Source organism: Equus asinus, chromosome 25 (genome assembly GCF_041296235.1).
Source record: "Equus asinus isolate D_3611 breed Donkey chromosome 25, EquAss-T2T_v2, whole genome shotgun sequence".
Taxonomy (NCBI): Eukaryota; Metazoa; Chordata; class Mammalia; order Perissodactyla; family Equidae; genus Equus; species Equus asinus.
The window spans coordinates 18,482,668-18,496,323 of record NC_091814.1 but is presented as its reverse complement, the minus strand read 5'-3'; the positions used below and the strand labels follow the sequence as shown (position 1 = coordinate 18,496,323).

General features: G+C 57.1%; 1 protein-coding gene across 6 annotated transcripts; it reads right to left on the bottom strand.

Annotated features, from left to right (window-relative positions):
• Positions 1-541: 541 nt before the first annotated feature.
• On the bottom strand, positions 542-13,048 carry LRRC71 (leucine rich repeat containing 71). 6 transcript variants are annotated; one of them, XM_044757698.2, is made up of 16 exons: positions 12,658-13,048; positions 9,901-10,050; positions 9,417-9,542; positions 9,249-9,324; positions 8,969-9,046; positions 7,066-7,134; positions 6,686-6,845; positions 6,518-6,601; positions 6,349-6,438; positions 5,517-5,666; positions 5,218-5,311; positions 4,719-4,807; positions 3,507-3,548; positions 3,318-3,432; positions 2,788-2,909; positions 603-1,885 (listed from the first exon to the last, which is right to left on the bottom strand). In XM_044757698.2, the coding sequence occupies exons 1-16, from the start codon at positions 12,815-12,817 to the stop codon at positions 1,865-1,867; spliced, it is 1,626 nt and encodes a 541-aa protein (XP_044613633.1). In that variant the 5' UTR covers positions 12,818-13,048; the 3' UTR covers positions 603-1,864. The 6 variants fall into 6 exon arrangements, with proteins under 6 accessions (XP_070354106.1, XP_044613633.1, XP_044613630.1 ...); XM_044757695.2 differs by lacking the exon at positions 603-1,885 and adding an exon at positions 2,271-2,546; XM_044757696.2 differs by lacking the exon at positions 603-1,885 and adding an exon at positions 2,271-2,546 and having other exon boundaries at positions 3,318-3,429.
• Positions 13,049-13,656: the final 608 nt, after the last annotated feature.

Here is a 13,656-nt window from a genome sequence, read left to right as displayed (position 1 = left end):
AAATAACTTTGACCTTTTTTGTTTCTGTTCCTGGGGTGCTGGAGGCAGTTATAGAAGGGACTGCTGAGAGAAGGGGAGGTTCACTTGGACCTCCTGGTTAACACCCAGCTCAGGATGAGGGCCCAAAGGTGTAGCCGGCCCTGAGTGCCCCAGTCCCCTGTGGGCGGAAAGGTCTCCTGGCCTCTGGCCGCCTAGCTGGGTGCCGAGCTGCTCCCTTCCTCCTAGGACTTCTCATCTTCAGGGGAAATCTTACCCCATCTGTGACCACCCTTCCCCCCCCCCCATAGAAAACCAGTGTATCAGGTATGGAGCTGAAAACTGGGCCCCCCACCAGGAGGTGGGGGGAGGGGGTTTGAATGCTGGAGTCCCCGAATTAACCAGGACCATCCCCAGGAGCCACCACAGCGTTGGCCCCTGTTACCATGTCCACTCCACTCCCCCACTGACAAATAGAATATACACACTGTGCTAGGTGTATATATACATATATATATATAAATATATATAATATATAAAATATAGATATGGAAATGACTGTTTTGCTGTTAAAATAATGTATACTCTTTTATTTTCTTCCTTTCATGGTTAAGATTTTTTTTTTTAAGAAAAGTTAAATATTCTTCAACTGTGGTGGTGTGTGTGTGATTCTTAGAAGTGCTGTGATAAAAAATATTGTGGTTGGTTCCCTGAGAGGGTGGTTAGAAATGGATAGAGGGAACAGAAGGAGGTGTCGTCGTGTCCTTCCCCTGACCCCGCATCAAGCCCCCTACCCAAGTCCTGCCATATTCTCTCCCAGAGCTTCAGATGTGTGCTCACGGAACTGCAGTGGGGCAAAGTGAGCTATACAGCCCCTGTGGCCCAAACGAAAAGACACTGAACTCACTTAATTTAGACACACACACACATATATACAAAGGAGCAGAGGACCCAGTCAAGAGACCTCGTGAACTGCCCTCACTGAGCTTTAGGACTTGAAAGGGAAAACATATGGGGAGGGTCACCTCGGAGTCCTGGCCAGTCGTCACTGTCATCAGCCGTCCACATCCTTCCCACAGGCCCTGACAACCCTGGAGGCCAGCACGGCAGCCACAGCCACATCCCCATCCCTAGGACTGTAACCATCCAAACTCCTCTGTCTCTTTGCCTTCATTGTTGGAGAAAGGGACAGATTCTCTTTCAGCCCTAACTAGCTCATACTCTCCCTCCTAGACGTAGCATAACGCTAGACGCTGACCTCGCGAGCTTACGGTCTAGCTGGGCATCAGAACTAATAGACGAGTCGTTGGTGATCAAGTGTCGGGATATGGACGGGGGCTGTTGGGGTGCACCGCAGCTTTAGACGGACTTGGGCAGGGATACCTGGAGAAGCTGAGGTGACTGATCATCGCTGAGCACCTGTAATGTGCTCGGTGTGGGGAATTCAGTGCTGGTCGATCTCCTCTGCAGAAGCTCAGCAGCTGGCTGCCGAGAGGCCGAGCCACAGCCCCGGGCGGAGGCAGAGACTGAGCCTCGCAGAGAGGGAGCTCTGGGCAGGCAGAGCAAGTCCCTGTTGAGGCCACAGAATGAGGGGACTGGGGCTCAGGGGGTGTGGCCCAGGTTAAATCTGCCCAGAGGTGAGGGGGGACACTTCTCCCTGTAGAGCGGCCGTCAGCTCCCCGGGAGCCGGCCCTGTGCTCTCCGGGCATGGCAGTGGGTTGTCTCAGGGCAGGCAACGCTGAAGGGCAGAGACACGGGGTCCCCAGCTTTCCCACCCACATGGCCCCATGCCGGGTGGGAGTCCCTGGTGTCAGGTCGCTGGCATCTGCAGGCAGTGTTCTTCGGGCTCATGTGTAGGGCTTGGCCTTTGCTGTGTAGATGTTGAGACTCAGCCCTTCTCTGCAGTAACCTGCCAACGCCACATTTTCCTAAGCTGAGCCCTTGCCTCTCCTCCAAGCCAGTCAGACACCTGGGCCAGCCAGGGAGAAGCAGGAGGGGGTGGGCGCAGGGGAGGGAAAGGTGGGGCCCGGGCTCCATCGGTCACTAATCCCAAGTCCTTCCCTTCTGCCTCTGAGACCAAAGGCCAAATGCAAACCCAGGCGCATGGCCTGTCCTCTAGGGAACACAGGGGAGTGACTGGCCTGAGCAGGCAAGAGCTAGGCCCTGAGGAGGCAGGAGAGCAAAGGCCCTGGCTGGCCAACACCACAGGGGCTGAGAGCATCCCCAGCAGAACTGTAAAGTGATTCAGCCATTTCTGGCCATGTAACATGAACAGGCTCAGAGTCCAAATGTTTCAAGTAGTTCTGGAACAAAGTTTTCAAACAACCTCAAGGAAAAAAAGTACAGCAATAGAATTTGTTCATAATCTGAGATCTCCTCCAGGGAGGTCAGCCCACGCAGGGACAGGAGAAGCTTCTGTGGCCCAGTGTCTGGGAGGAAGGTGGGAGGGGCTAGGTGGAGGAAGCCATGGCCTCCTCCTCCCTGGACTTGGCCTTACTGATGGGGTCCCTTGGCAGCATCAGCTCCTGGATCATGATGTACGTAGGACATTGTGGGGAGAAGCAGTTTTTCTGAAGGAGGGAAAGGAAGGCTGACAGCTGACAGAGGAAAGATTAGTCCTCTGGGGGAAAAAAACATCCTGGGTTCGGGGTTGGGGGACATGGAGAAAAGGCAAAGTGGGCAGGACTTCTGATCTTGCAGCAAGAGGGACGCAGGTTATGTTGTGATAAAAAGAATGAGGGGCACTGCAGGCCTGCCTCGAAAATGGGGAGCCACAGAAGCCACCTGCAGCAGGAGAGTGATGGCACTCACCGCCAGGGACAGCCACAGCAGCCCCACGGGGCCCTTGGACGCACTCTTGGCCTTGGAGAACTGCGCCTGGTACTGTACCGTGCTGAGGAAGCCCTCCAGCCCCACCTCTGTGATGCGGTTTCCTGGTGGAAGAGGAGATGAGGTGGCTGCTTACACCGCCAGCTTCACTGGCACCCACCCCCATCTCAGTGCACAACCAACTCCCTGCACCCCACCCACCAGCCCAGGCCTACCCCCTGCCTGGTCCCTCACCCCAGCCCTCCTCCTCTGACCCCTCCTCTGTCTCACTTCCCTCACCCTTGGTATTCTCCACCCCAGTGCTCTCTCCCGCCCCTCCTTACTCTCTAATTACCCAACCCAGGACCTGCCTCCCTCACCCCAAAGCTCCCTGCAAGAGGGCCTCTGACAGCACAAAGCCCATCCACAGGAGAACCACATTCTGCTCCGTGGAATCGGGTGGGGCACCCTCCTGGCAGCATGGGACCCAGGTAGCCTTGCGGCAGGGGGGTGGAGGTGGTTGGCACACATACGGAGGAGGTTGAGGTGCAAAAGGACCTTGTTCCCAGGCATGAAAACTTTCCCATCTCGGTGCTCTACAGGCTCCAGGAGAGGGTTGACCATCTCCATAGCTTCAGTAACCAGCTGCTAAAGCAGAATACTAATGCAGCAGAGGAGAGGGGAGCTGGTCAACAGGCCAGTCATTCATTCATTCAACATACATGTTTTGAGGGCCGGCTATAGTCCAGGCTTTGTCCTAGGTGCTGGGAATACAAAGATAAATAAGCCCATACCCTCAAGAAGCAACTTGGTGTGGGGGAGCCAGAAAGTGAGACAGTAATGGGGTATGGTGTGACAAGTGGCAGAGGTAAGCTCAGAGCACTGGGAACATGGAGGAGGGACATCTAGCCCAGTCTTGGGAGTCAGGAAGGGTCTCCTGGAGGAGGCAGCCTGTGAGCCGAAGTTTGAATGGTATGGGGTCGTTACAGATGAAGTTTGAATGGTATGGGGTCGTTACAGATGAAGATAGAGGGGAAAGGTGTTCGAGGCAAAGAAAACAGCAGGTGCAAAGGCTCTGGGGCATGAAGCAGTCTGTCACATTGGGGTCTCACTAAGTATTTCCTAACAGCTAGAGCAAAGAGGGCAGTGACTGGAGGGAAATGACACTGAAGGCAGGATGAGAAGAAACTGCAGTAGTCCTGGTGAGAAGCAGCAGCCTGGAGGAAGACCCGGGCAGGGACAAAGAAAACTGGGAATTGAAAGGCAGCTTCCACCCCCTTTCTCCACCTGAACTTCCTCTTTCGTAAGATCTTGTCTTGGGTGCCAGAGAAGACTCCTAAAAGGGGAGGGGGCCATTCCCTGCCCAGGGCAAGGGAGGTCTCCTGATGGACAGAGACCTGGGGAAGGATGGGACCTATGGAGTTGGCAGTTCCTGAAGCAAGGAACAAGTTGAAAGGGAAAACGGAGGCTCCAGGGGCAGAGGAGAAGGGGTCTGAAGGAGCCGTGCCCAGGGTTATAAAAACTACTATAAAACGCCCTGCCTTCCTGGGGCTCTGCTGAGAGGGGCTGAGGACCACGTGCTCTGTTCCCTGTGCCACTGTGCAAGCAGATGATGGAGGTGGTGACGGTGAACCAATGGCCTTTTGGGAAGTAGCCTGAGCTGAGACAGCACATCAAAAGTGCAGGGTGTGGGCTCCTAGTCAACAAGGCAGGGGAGAGGGGGAGCGCTAAGCTCTATCATCCGCCAGCAAGGCCAGCTTGGGAGGGGGCTGCGGGGGTTCAGGTGTGGTAAGAGGACTGGAAGACAGAAAGTGAACTGAAGTGGCTGCTGCCACAGTCCAGGGCTGGAGACCACGTTCCAGGAGGGGCTGGGGTAAGAGCTCGTGGGCAGCCCGGGTCCCAAGGATCCCCACCCCACTTCTCCTGCAGCCTACCTCTGACTCCAGGAGGATGCTGCGCTTCTCTCTGCTTCCAGTCTTGGGCCCTTTTCCCTTGGTTGGTTTCTGCTCAGGGATGGTCACCTCTGGTGTGGGAAGAGGAGCCAGAATGCACAGTGCAGAACTCTGATACCACCCATGTTCCCCAGAGAGAGTGGGCTGGAGCAAGGAAGGAGGCTCCTCAAGCTTTGGGTTGGGTGCAATAGAAACAGAGCTGGAGGGGGCCCCTAGCTAGGCAGGTGGTTCTTTTTCTGAGGGCTGAGCCACGGGGGTCCAGCCCAGGGAAACAAAGTGTGTGGTGTGATGTGTCAGGATGTGGGGCCCGGTGGGGCTTTCTACATCTCACCCAGAGAAGGAAATAAGGCCCAGAGAGGGACATGACCAGAGGACTAGCTCAGAGCACACAGCGAGGCTGAGAACAGCTCTCCTGCACCCTGCCCAGTGCTCTTCCTTCCTCCACACCAAGAAGGTGCCGCGGCAGGGCACTAGCACTTACTCCCCTTGCCTGCCTTTGTGGAGTCTTCTTTCTTAGGGGTTCCTTGTACAGGCGACTGCGCAGACCCTGACTTCTCATCTTTCTTCACCACTTCCTGTGGAGGACGTTAGGAAAGAGATGAAAGTCCTACCTCCCCTGGGATAGGGAGCAGGTGTGGGACAGGGCCGCGTTAGGTCCCCGGGCCTGAGGTGGGCCTTCAAAGGCCTTCTTCCCTCCGCCCCCACCTGTGCCCCACCCCACGGAAGCTGCCTCCCCCGTTCCTCCAGGGCCCAAGGCTCTCTTGCCCACAGTACACCTACCCCTGACTTCTCCTTTTTCTTGCCCAGGCCCTTGGGGGTCTTCATTGTCTGCACTTTGTCTGCCTTGTCCACCAGGGCAACACTGCTGGCCCCTATCGCCTGACTCTTCTCACGATCTGATTTGGATTCCCCATGTCGAGAGGAGGAAGGCTGTGCTCACAAACGGGAGGGGATGGAGGAAGAAGCCAGAAGCCAGTGCCCCTTCCTCGGCGAGAGGTGAGGGGGAGCCTCGAGCCTGGGCAGCATTCGGTTGGGCAGCACCCCACCCCCATCTCCCTGCCTAAGTGCCAAAATAATTTGCGTGAGACTCCTCTAGGGGGAGGTGCTGTTGGGAAGAAAGGGCAGAGGGATCTGGGGATGAGCTGGGGGGTGGGCATGGGGGCTGTGACCCTCACACTGAGGGAGAAAATAGTAGCTAACTTTCATTGAACTAAGTGCCAGGCTCTGTTCCAAGTGCATCGCGTGAATTAACTCCCTTAATCCGCTCAGCAAGCCTATGAGGTAGGTAAAATCATTCCCATTCTACAGATGAAGAAACTGTGACCGGTGGGTTAAATAACATGTCCAAGGTCACAAGCTGTTATGTAGATGAGCCCAATGTCAAGCACAGGCGGTCTAAATCTAGTCCTTTCTGTTAGCCAATACCCTCTACTGCCCATGGAGTGGTTCTGCCGTTAAAGCCCAAATGTTTGTTAGATCTGTGCAGAAGTCACAGAAAAAGATGGTCACGACAGAGGGCCAGAGGACACATTAGGACGTGGCCAGCTTGCTGAAAAGCAGCCGACCTGGAGGGCTAAGAGGGGCTCGGCTCTCGGCTCCGGCGGCTCCTCACCGATCGCATTCGCTCCAGCGGCCCTTTCTCCAGCAGGAGGCGCCGGCGCTCCACCACCTCGGTGTGCGTCAACTCGAAGGGGCGCAGGACCTGCGGCGAGGCGCCACCTCGCGATCAGACGCCCCAGAGCGGGAGTCCGCTCACCGGCCCCACCCAGTCGGCAACTCACCTCGGCCAGCTTCAGGGCGCCCTTGTCCTGGATGCGGTTGTGAGCCAGGGACAGCCAGAGCAGGGAGCGGTTCAGCCGGAGGCCCTGGGCAGACAGGGAGGGGGCGCGTGAGCCGGCGGGACCCGGGCCGTCCCAGCTCCCGTGGGTCCCTCCTCGCCGCTCACGCACGTCCGCGATGTAGCCGGCGCCCTCGTCCCCGATGTGGTTGAAGCCCAGGTTGAGCGAGACCAGGGTCCGGTTGCAGCTGTGTAGCGTGGACAGAGCCTGGCCCAGGAGCTGCGCTCCGTGGTCGTCGATGTTGTTGTTCCGCAGAGACAAGTGAGCGATCCTGGGCAGCGGAAGGGAGACGAGGGTCACTGGAAACAGGGGGTCCTGGGCGTTTGCAGGAATTTCGGTGAACTTGGGGGCATGAGGAGGTCCATCGAGTCTGAGGGTCGAGGGGCAGGAATTGAGGGTCTTTGGGGGAGGTGCTAGAGGGGCAAGGAAGAATGGGGACTAGGGACAACTTGGAATGGGGGGCGGGCCCAGAGAAAGGGGGTGAGTCTCACGTGCTGTCCAATGCCATGAGCTTGTGATATGACTGCTCCGGCAGCGGGTTCCCCTCCAGAGACACCTTCCTGAGGGTGGGAGAGATTTGAGAAACAGGAGGCACCACTGAGGCCAGGTGAAGGAAGGGGACAGAGAGGAAATGTGGGTCTCTAGGGAGCAGCCTGGAAACTGAGTTAAAGAATGGCCCCCCAATAAAGGAAATTGTATGTGACAGTTCTCCAGACTAAAAATCCAGAAGTGTGGCCATGTGAAGGGGTCACTCCCCAGAGTTATTGACCTGTGGTAAGGTGGCCTCTAAGATGACCCCGATGATCCCCACTTCCGGGTATCTATGCCCTTGTGTAATCCCCTCCCCTAGATTGTGGCTGGACCTAGTGACTCACTTCTGATGAGTGGAATATGGCAACAGTGATGGAACGTCACTTCAAGTTTAGGTTATAAAAAGACTGGTTCCCATCTTGGGTGCTCTCTGGCACTCTCTGGGATCATCAGCTGTCATGTGGTGAGGCACTCAGACTGCATGTGAGAGGTTCACGTGTGGAGTAAGTGAGCTGGGGAGCAGATGCTCCAGCCCCATGGGAGATGACTGTGGTCCCAGCCAGCAGCTGTACTGCAGCCTCGCCAGGCCCCTGAGCCGGATGCACCCAGCTAACCTCCACCTGGACTTATCTCACAGAAATGGTGAGATCATAAATGTGTGTTGTTTTAAGCCACTAAGTATAGAGGTAATTTGTTACACAGCAATAGGCAACTAATACATGACCCTCCATAAGGCAGTGGCTTCTGCAACAGTGCTGAGAGAATGGAGGTCTTTTTCTAAGTCACAACAGAAATTGAACTAATGGCTAGAACTTTCTCTATTTAAAAATTTTCTCCCGTGATTTATTATCTTTGCTCAGCCTTTCAGGCTGGCTCATCTTTCATCTAAACTGGGTGGCATTCACCTAAAATTATTCTTATTATGTTGATCTGACTTAGTTTTACATATTAAGCTAAATTCTATAATTATTTTTCTGCCGGTTAAGTTGTTTCTAATTCCCATGATGGAATAAAATATGTTTCATGGTGTTCTATACAGGGAGCACTGAGGACCTCCCGCTGAAGAAATCACAACCCCTGCCCTCCAGAAGCACCCATCCCATCCACAGGAGGAAGATGGGCGAGCCAGTGGGTGGCAGTGAGGGTGCTGTGAAGCAGGAGAAGTCAAGTGTGCTGGGGGAGCCTCAAGCAGGGGTGGCCAAATCAGCTTTGCCCTTTATACAGTAAACCACACCTGTGGTGACACTATTCACACCTTGCTCCAGCTCCCTTCTATACAGGAATGTCCTTTCCCAATGCCCTGCCTTGCCCACTCCTGTTCCTCCTTCAGGCTCAGCCCAGCACCTCCTCCTCCAGGGAGCCTTCCATGTCTCCCTGCCCCACACCCACAAGATGGGGTGGCACTCCTTCTCTGCCCCCACAGCCACCTCCCCATCCCCACCCCCACCGCATGAACCATTCTTCCATCACCGCAGTCCCCACACTGCCCTGCAGTATCTATTCCGAAATCCTTCTCCCTCCCTCATTGAACTGCCAGGTCCGGGAGGATGAGAACCAGCCCTGGTACAGTGTCAGGCTCCAGGGAGCAAGGAGTGAGGGAAAAATCCTCCAGGGAGACAGTGGGTGATGGAAAGGAAAAGGGGATGAGGCCCCAAAGGTCAGGCTCTTTAGCCACTGGTGGAGGCAGAAAAGGGCACCCTGCTTCTTGTCAGATGGAAGTTTCAAAACCCAACAGACATTCCACAGGGATGCCAGCCAGGCCTGCAGGAGGTGGGACTTGCCACTCCCTTCCCCAAACTGCTCCCCTCTGACTGCGCACCCAGCCAGGCTACCCAGGCACTGGGGGCCTCCCCCGTCGCTGACCTGAGTGTGGAGGAGCAGAGAGGCAGGAGGGCGATGAAGGTGGTCAGAGTCTTGTCAGTCAGCCCCACCTTCCACAAGCTGGAGTTGGGGGGAAGTGCAGAAACATGGCTGGGGCATCACCTCCTTCCCCTACCGCCCTCTCCAGCCACACCCTCCCTCAGCAAGCCCCCTCCCCACAGTCCCCAGGGTCTTCCATGCCCCTTCAGTTCTTTCTCCCAAGCCACCAGGAGCCCGGCCCCCCACATTGGCCTCCTGCCCACCCCCCTCCATGTCCCCTCACTTGATGGCCTGCAGCTGGCTGAGGGAGGGCAGACATTTAGAGAAGATACCCAGGATCCGCTCCTCAACCTTCCAGCCTGCGGAAAGGAGAGGAGGACGCTGCCTCAGGTGGGGGGGGGGGGTGGGGCGCTAGCGGGGAGGTGAGAGAGGAGTAGCGGGAGTGCCTCACCGCGGATGTAGATTTCCTTCACAGCCTTGTCCTCCTGGTCCAGCTCCACCTGGATTGTGGGCCGGAAGAACACGTATTTGCTCTCCAGGCTGTTGAGGCTGCAGGACCCCGACAGCCGCTGATCCTCTAGAAGGCAGGGGTGCGAGGAGATGGGGTGAGCAGGGAGGGGACAGAGCCACCACCCCGGGCCGCACGCCCGGCCAGCCCACGGGTGCCCGAGAGGCAGGGACGGCTCCCACCGAGGCGGCGGGATGGGAGGACTCCGCAGGTGTGAGAGGCACTCGCCTGGGGGCGCTGCTTCTCGGGCCAGGGCCGCGTCTGTGAGGGTTTGGGAAGGAAGCCGGGAGACAACCCCACCTCCCCATCCGCCCCCTCACTCTCTCACACGGCCCTGCGCCCCCGCCGTTCGGCCCACCGTGTGATGGGAGGCTGGGGATGGGCGAGGTGGCCCTGGCAGGCACCCGGGGGTTCCCTTGTCACTCACCTTGGGTGGGCTTTTCCGACATAGAGGCGGAGGGGAAAAAGGTCGGGTGCGGGCGGGGCCGGGGCACAACTTTGGGGAAGTCGGTGTAGCCAGACAGCGTACAGAGCTCGGCGAAGTCGATCTCAAGGACCCCGGTGCACTGGTACTCCTCTGCGGGGCGGGGAGGAGAGAGGCAGGGAAAGACATCCTTACAGCCATTTTTTTAATGTAAGATGCATTGTAAAGACTGACGCTGAAAACACTTGAGAGGAAACAGTGGGAAATCAAGACCTGGGAGAAAGGAGACTAAAGGGCGTGGAATGTAGGCAAGCCGGGCACCTCTTTTCTGTGCGCGCTCCTCCACCCGCCCCATGGGCCAAAGCCTCTTCCATTCCGGCTCTCTGTTCCCGCGGGGGGCGGGGGGCGGGGGGACACGGGGCTCCACCTCCCCAGTCCAGCCTCCTATGTCCCTTCCTTGCTGGGACTGCCCAGGGTCACACGGAGAAAGAAGCTCCAGGCCTGATGTGAGCCAAGGAAGGAACACGAGTACTTCTCCACTCCCACCACCACCCCTACACATGGACACCACATTCCAGCAGGGGCGGCAGGCTTTTATTTACTTAGCAAACATTTATATAGCACTTACCCCTGTCCCACACTTTTCTAAATGCCTTAGGAATATTGACTCATTCAAGAGTTATATTAATTCAGACAGATGCCCACCACATCCCATCCTGAGGGCTATGCAAACCGGAGCTGTCTGGGTCCCCAGAGATCCCTGCTCTTTCCTGCTCCCCCATGGGCATCCCAGGAAGAAGTGGTTGTTGGAGATGGGAAGGGGTGTCCCTGGCAAATGGGAGAAGCTGGAGGCAGAGGGCTAGCTTCCTGCTGGCTAGGCATCCTGGACCCCCCACAGCAACATCATCCAGGCCCTGGGCAGTAGGGACTGCAGGGGCTGTGCCCAGAGAGCACTCCAGCCACTAACAGGAGGGAGCCTGCCCCGAGGGTGGGGAGGGACAGGGGAGGACAGGTGCTCAGCATGTGTCGGGGCAGGAGGTAGAGAGGTTTAAGCGTTCTTGTGGCAAAGGGATGAGAGACATGTTCCTCATGCGCCCAGCCATCAGGGGGAACACGGACGCCCGAGAAACATCAGCTGAATGGACAAGGCAGAGGGGAGGCAGCCCCGGGAGGCTGGGCTAAGCCCCTTGTACAGCTGATTCCTGCGCACGGGCTTTCCTGGGGTTGTTCCCTCTGCTGGGAGAGCCCCTCAGCCCTTCCCTGCCTCACTCACACCACCTTTCTCTACAACAAAGATTCTCAAACTTTAACATCCATCTGTAAGCCTGTTAAAACACAGTTTCCTGGGCCCCATCCGCAGAGATTCTGCTTCCATAGGCTGGATAGAGTCCATGAATTCACTTTCTAACAAGCTCACAGACGATGCCAAACCTGCCGGTCCAAGGACAGCACCTTGAGCACTGCTGCTGCAGAACAGCACTACCCAACAGAATGTCATGGCAGAATGGAAATGTTCTCTATCTGCACAATGGTAGTGACCTAGTGGACAGTGCAGCTCTCAAGGGGCTTGCTCCTGCTCTCCTCCGCTCCCACACTCCTTCCTCACGCTCCCTAATGACCTTGACTTGAAGCTTCTTGAGAAACAGAAGCCAGCAGATGGCATTTCCTCTAAATCTATAAACTTTCCTACTGTCTGCCGTCATTCTCTACTTCATCTGAGCCCTGCGTCTGACCCTGCCACAGCACACAATGGCGCCTGCTAGAGCCACCATGACTTCCATGTTGCCCTGTCCAGGGTCACTGTGCAGTCACGACCCCTACTCTCTCCTACATCGCTGCCCTAAGGCTGATCAGCCTCTCCTGCCAGCTCCTCCTCCTATACTATCTTGTCTCTCCTTCTGGAAATGCTGTTTCTCCAGCTCTCATAGTTCTCTCCCCCAGCCACAAATACTGACTGACAAGGAGATGGCACCTGACCAGGGCCTGACAATCAGAGCCTTTTTCCCAAGTTGCTTTACCGTGAGTCCAGGGACAGCAAGTTCCTGGCCCTCTCTGATGGCAAAGCTGGTGGATTTGAGTCAAGAAGCCTTGCAATAAACGCTCCTTTGTGGATAGTTTGGGCTGGGCTCTACCAATTGCAACATGAAGAGCCACACTTCTACTTATACTTTTCCCATGGTTTTCTTTTCCCAGAGAATGTAAACTCCATGTGGGCTGGCCTGTGTCCATCTTGTTCTCTCTGTATTGGACCTAGCTGCAGGGCAGGCATCCAAAAAGTAATTGTTGAGTAAATGAATGAGTATCTATAAAACTCAACTCAAAGTCACCCCCTGTAGTCCCCCTGTGTCCTCCCATCACCCCCTGGGCCTTCTTCTCTTATACATCTTATCACATATTATTGTATTTGTCAGCATCCCAAACCACAGTGTGGGTTCTTTAAGATCAAGTTCGATTCAAACATCTGCCAAGCTGAGATTCAGGAACTATGCTGGAAGTAAAACTGTGATTCATGTCCCAAGGTGGAGCACGGAGCTCTGCACACAGTGAGTGCATAACAGATGCTTGTTGAATGAACAAATGAATTTGCAGTTTACAAAGAACTTTCTCACCATCACCTCCATTCTTCCACACCGGTAGGCAGGCAGGACTCACACCTCCACACTACAGAGAAGAAACGTGCCCAAGGCCCCACACCTCCAGTGGCGGGAGGGCAGAGCTGCAGCCTGGAGGCCTAATCCCCCAACCCCGCCGCCAGCGTACCAGGATTTTTGGGCTCCTCCTCGCCCACCGGCGGTAGGACAGCCGCTGGCTTCTCCTTGGCCCCGCGATCCCCCTTTTTGGTCACTGTGCCGGACGACTTCTGGGTCGCGGGACGCGGGGCCCTGGGGGAGGCCCCCGGCGCGCTCGTCTCTCCTGACATGCTGACGCGGTTTTCAGCGACTCTGGGGACCCTCACGGGGGCGAAGAGGCAGGACGGGACTCTGTGGGGCTCGCCCTAGAGGTAGCCGAATCAGGGGTCGCTATTCCGCGTCCACCGACCCGACCCACCGGCAGTGGCGTCGCCTCCGCGTCCATCTCCATGACAACCGCGCGAGGTGCGCGGGCCCGCTGGAAACAGGCAGCCGCAAAGCACACGCGGGGCCGACAGGGGGTGCGGCAGAGTCAGAGCAGGGCGTACGTGATCCCCAAGGGCGGAGCCGCGGAGCTAGAGCGGGTGGGAAGGGCGGGGCCAGGGCGGGGCAGGTAGGACTAGGGGAGCCAGAGGCCACAGGGGCAGGTGATCCCTGGAGGGCAAGGTCCTGCGGCCTCTGTGCAAAGGGTCAGGGCCTAGAGCGGCCCGGGACCAAGCGGGGCAGTGGTGGAGGGACTGGAGCAGAGGGGGCGGGGCTAGGGCGAGGCCGGGAGGGAGGGGCGGGGCTAGGATGAGGCCCGGACGCAGCGGGAGGGGCCAGGGCGAGACCAAGGCGAAGGGGCGGGGCTAGGGCGAGACCGGGATGGAGGGGCGGGGCTTGGGCGAGGCCGAGATGAAGGGATGGGGATAGGGTGAGACCGGGAGGGAGAGGAGGGGCTAGACGAGACCGGGAGGGAGGGGCGGGGCTAGGGCGAGACCAGGATGGAGGGATGGGGCTAGGGCGGGCAAGGAGCGGTCCAAAGTCACCCGCGAAACTGAGCACAGGAAAGCGGGGAGCCGGCCCGGCTTATGAGAGATCGCGGCAGTCAGAGGAATCTAGGAAGGGAAAGTCCGGTTGGGAGCAGATC

Coding starts and splice junctions, on each gene's coding strand:
- LRRC71 (XM_044757695.2), bottom strand. CDS start 12,817: ATGTCAGGAGAGACGAGCGCGCCGGGGGCCTCCCCCAGGGCCCCGCGT. Junction 10,051..12,657: donor GGAGGAGCCCAAAAATCCTG/GTACGCTGGCGG, acceptor CCCGCCCCGCAG/AGGAGTACCAGTGCACCGGG. Junction 5,312..5,516: donor AGAAAAAGGAGAAGTCAGGG/GTAGGTGTACTG, acceptor CGTCCTCCACAG/GAAGTGGTGAAGAAAGATGA.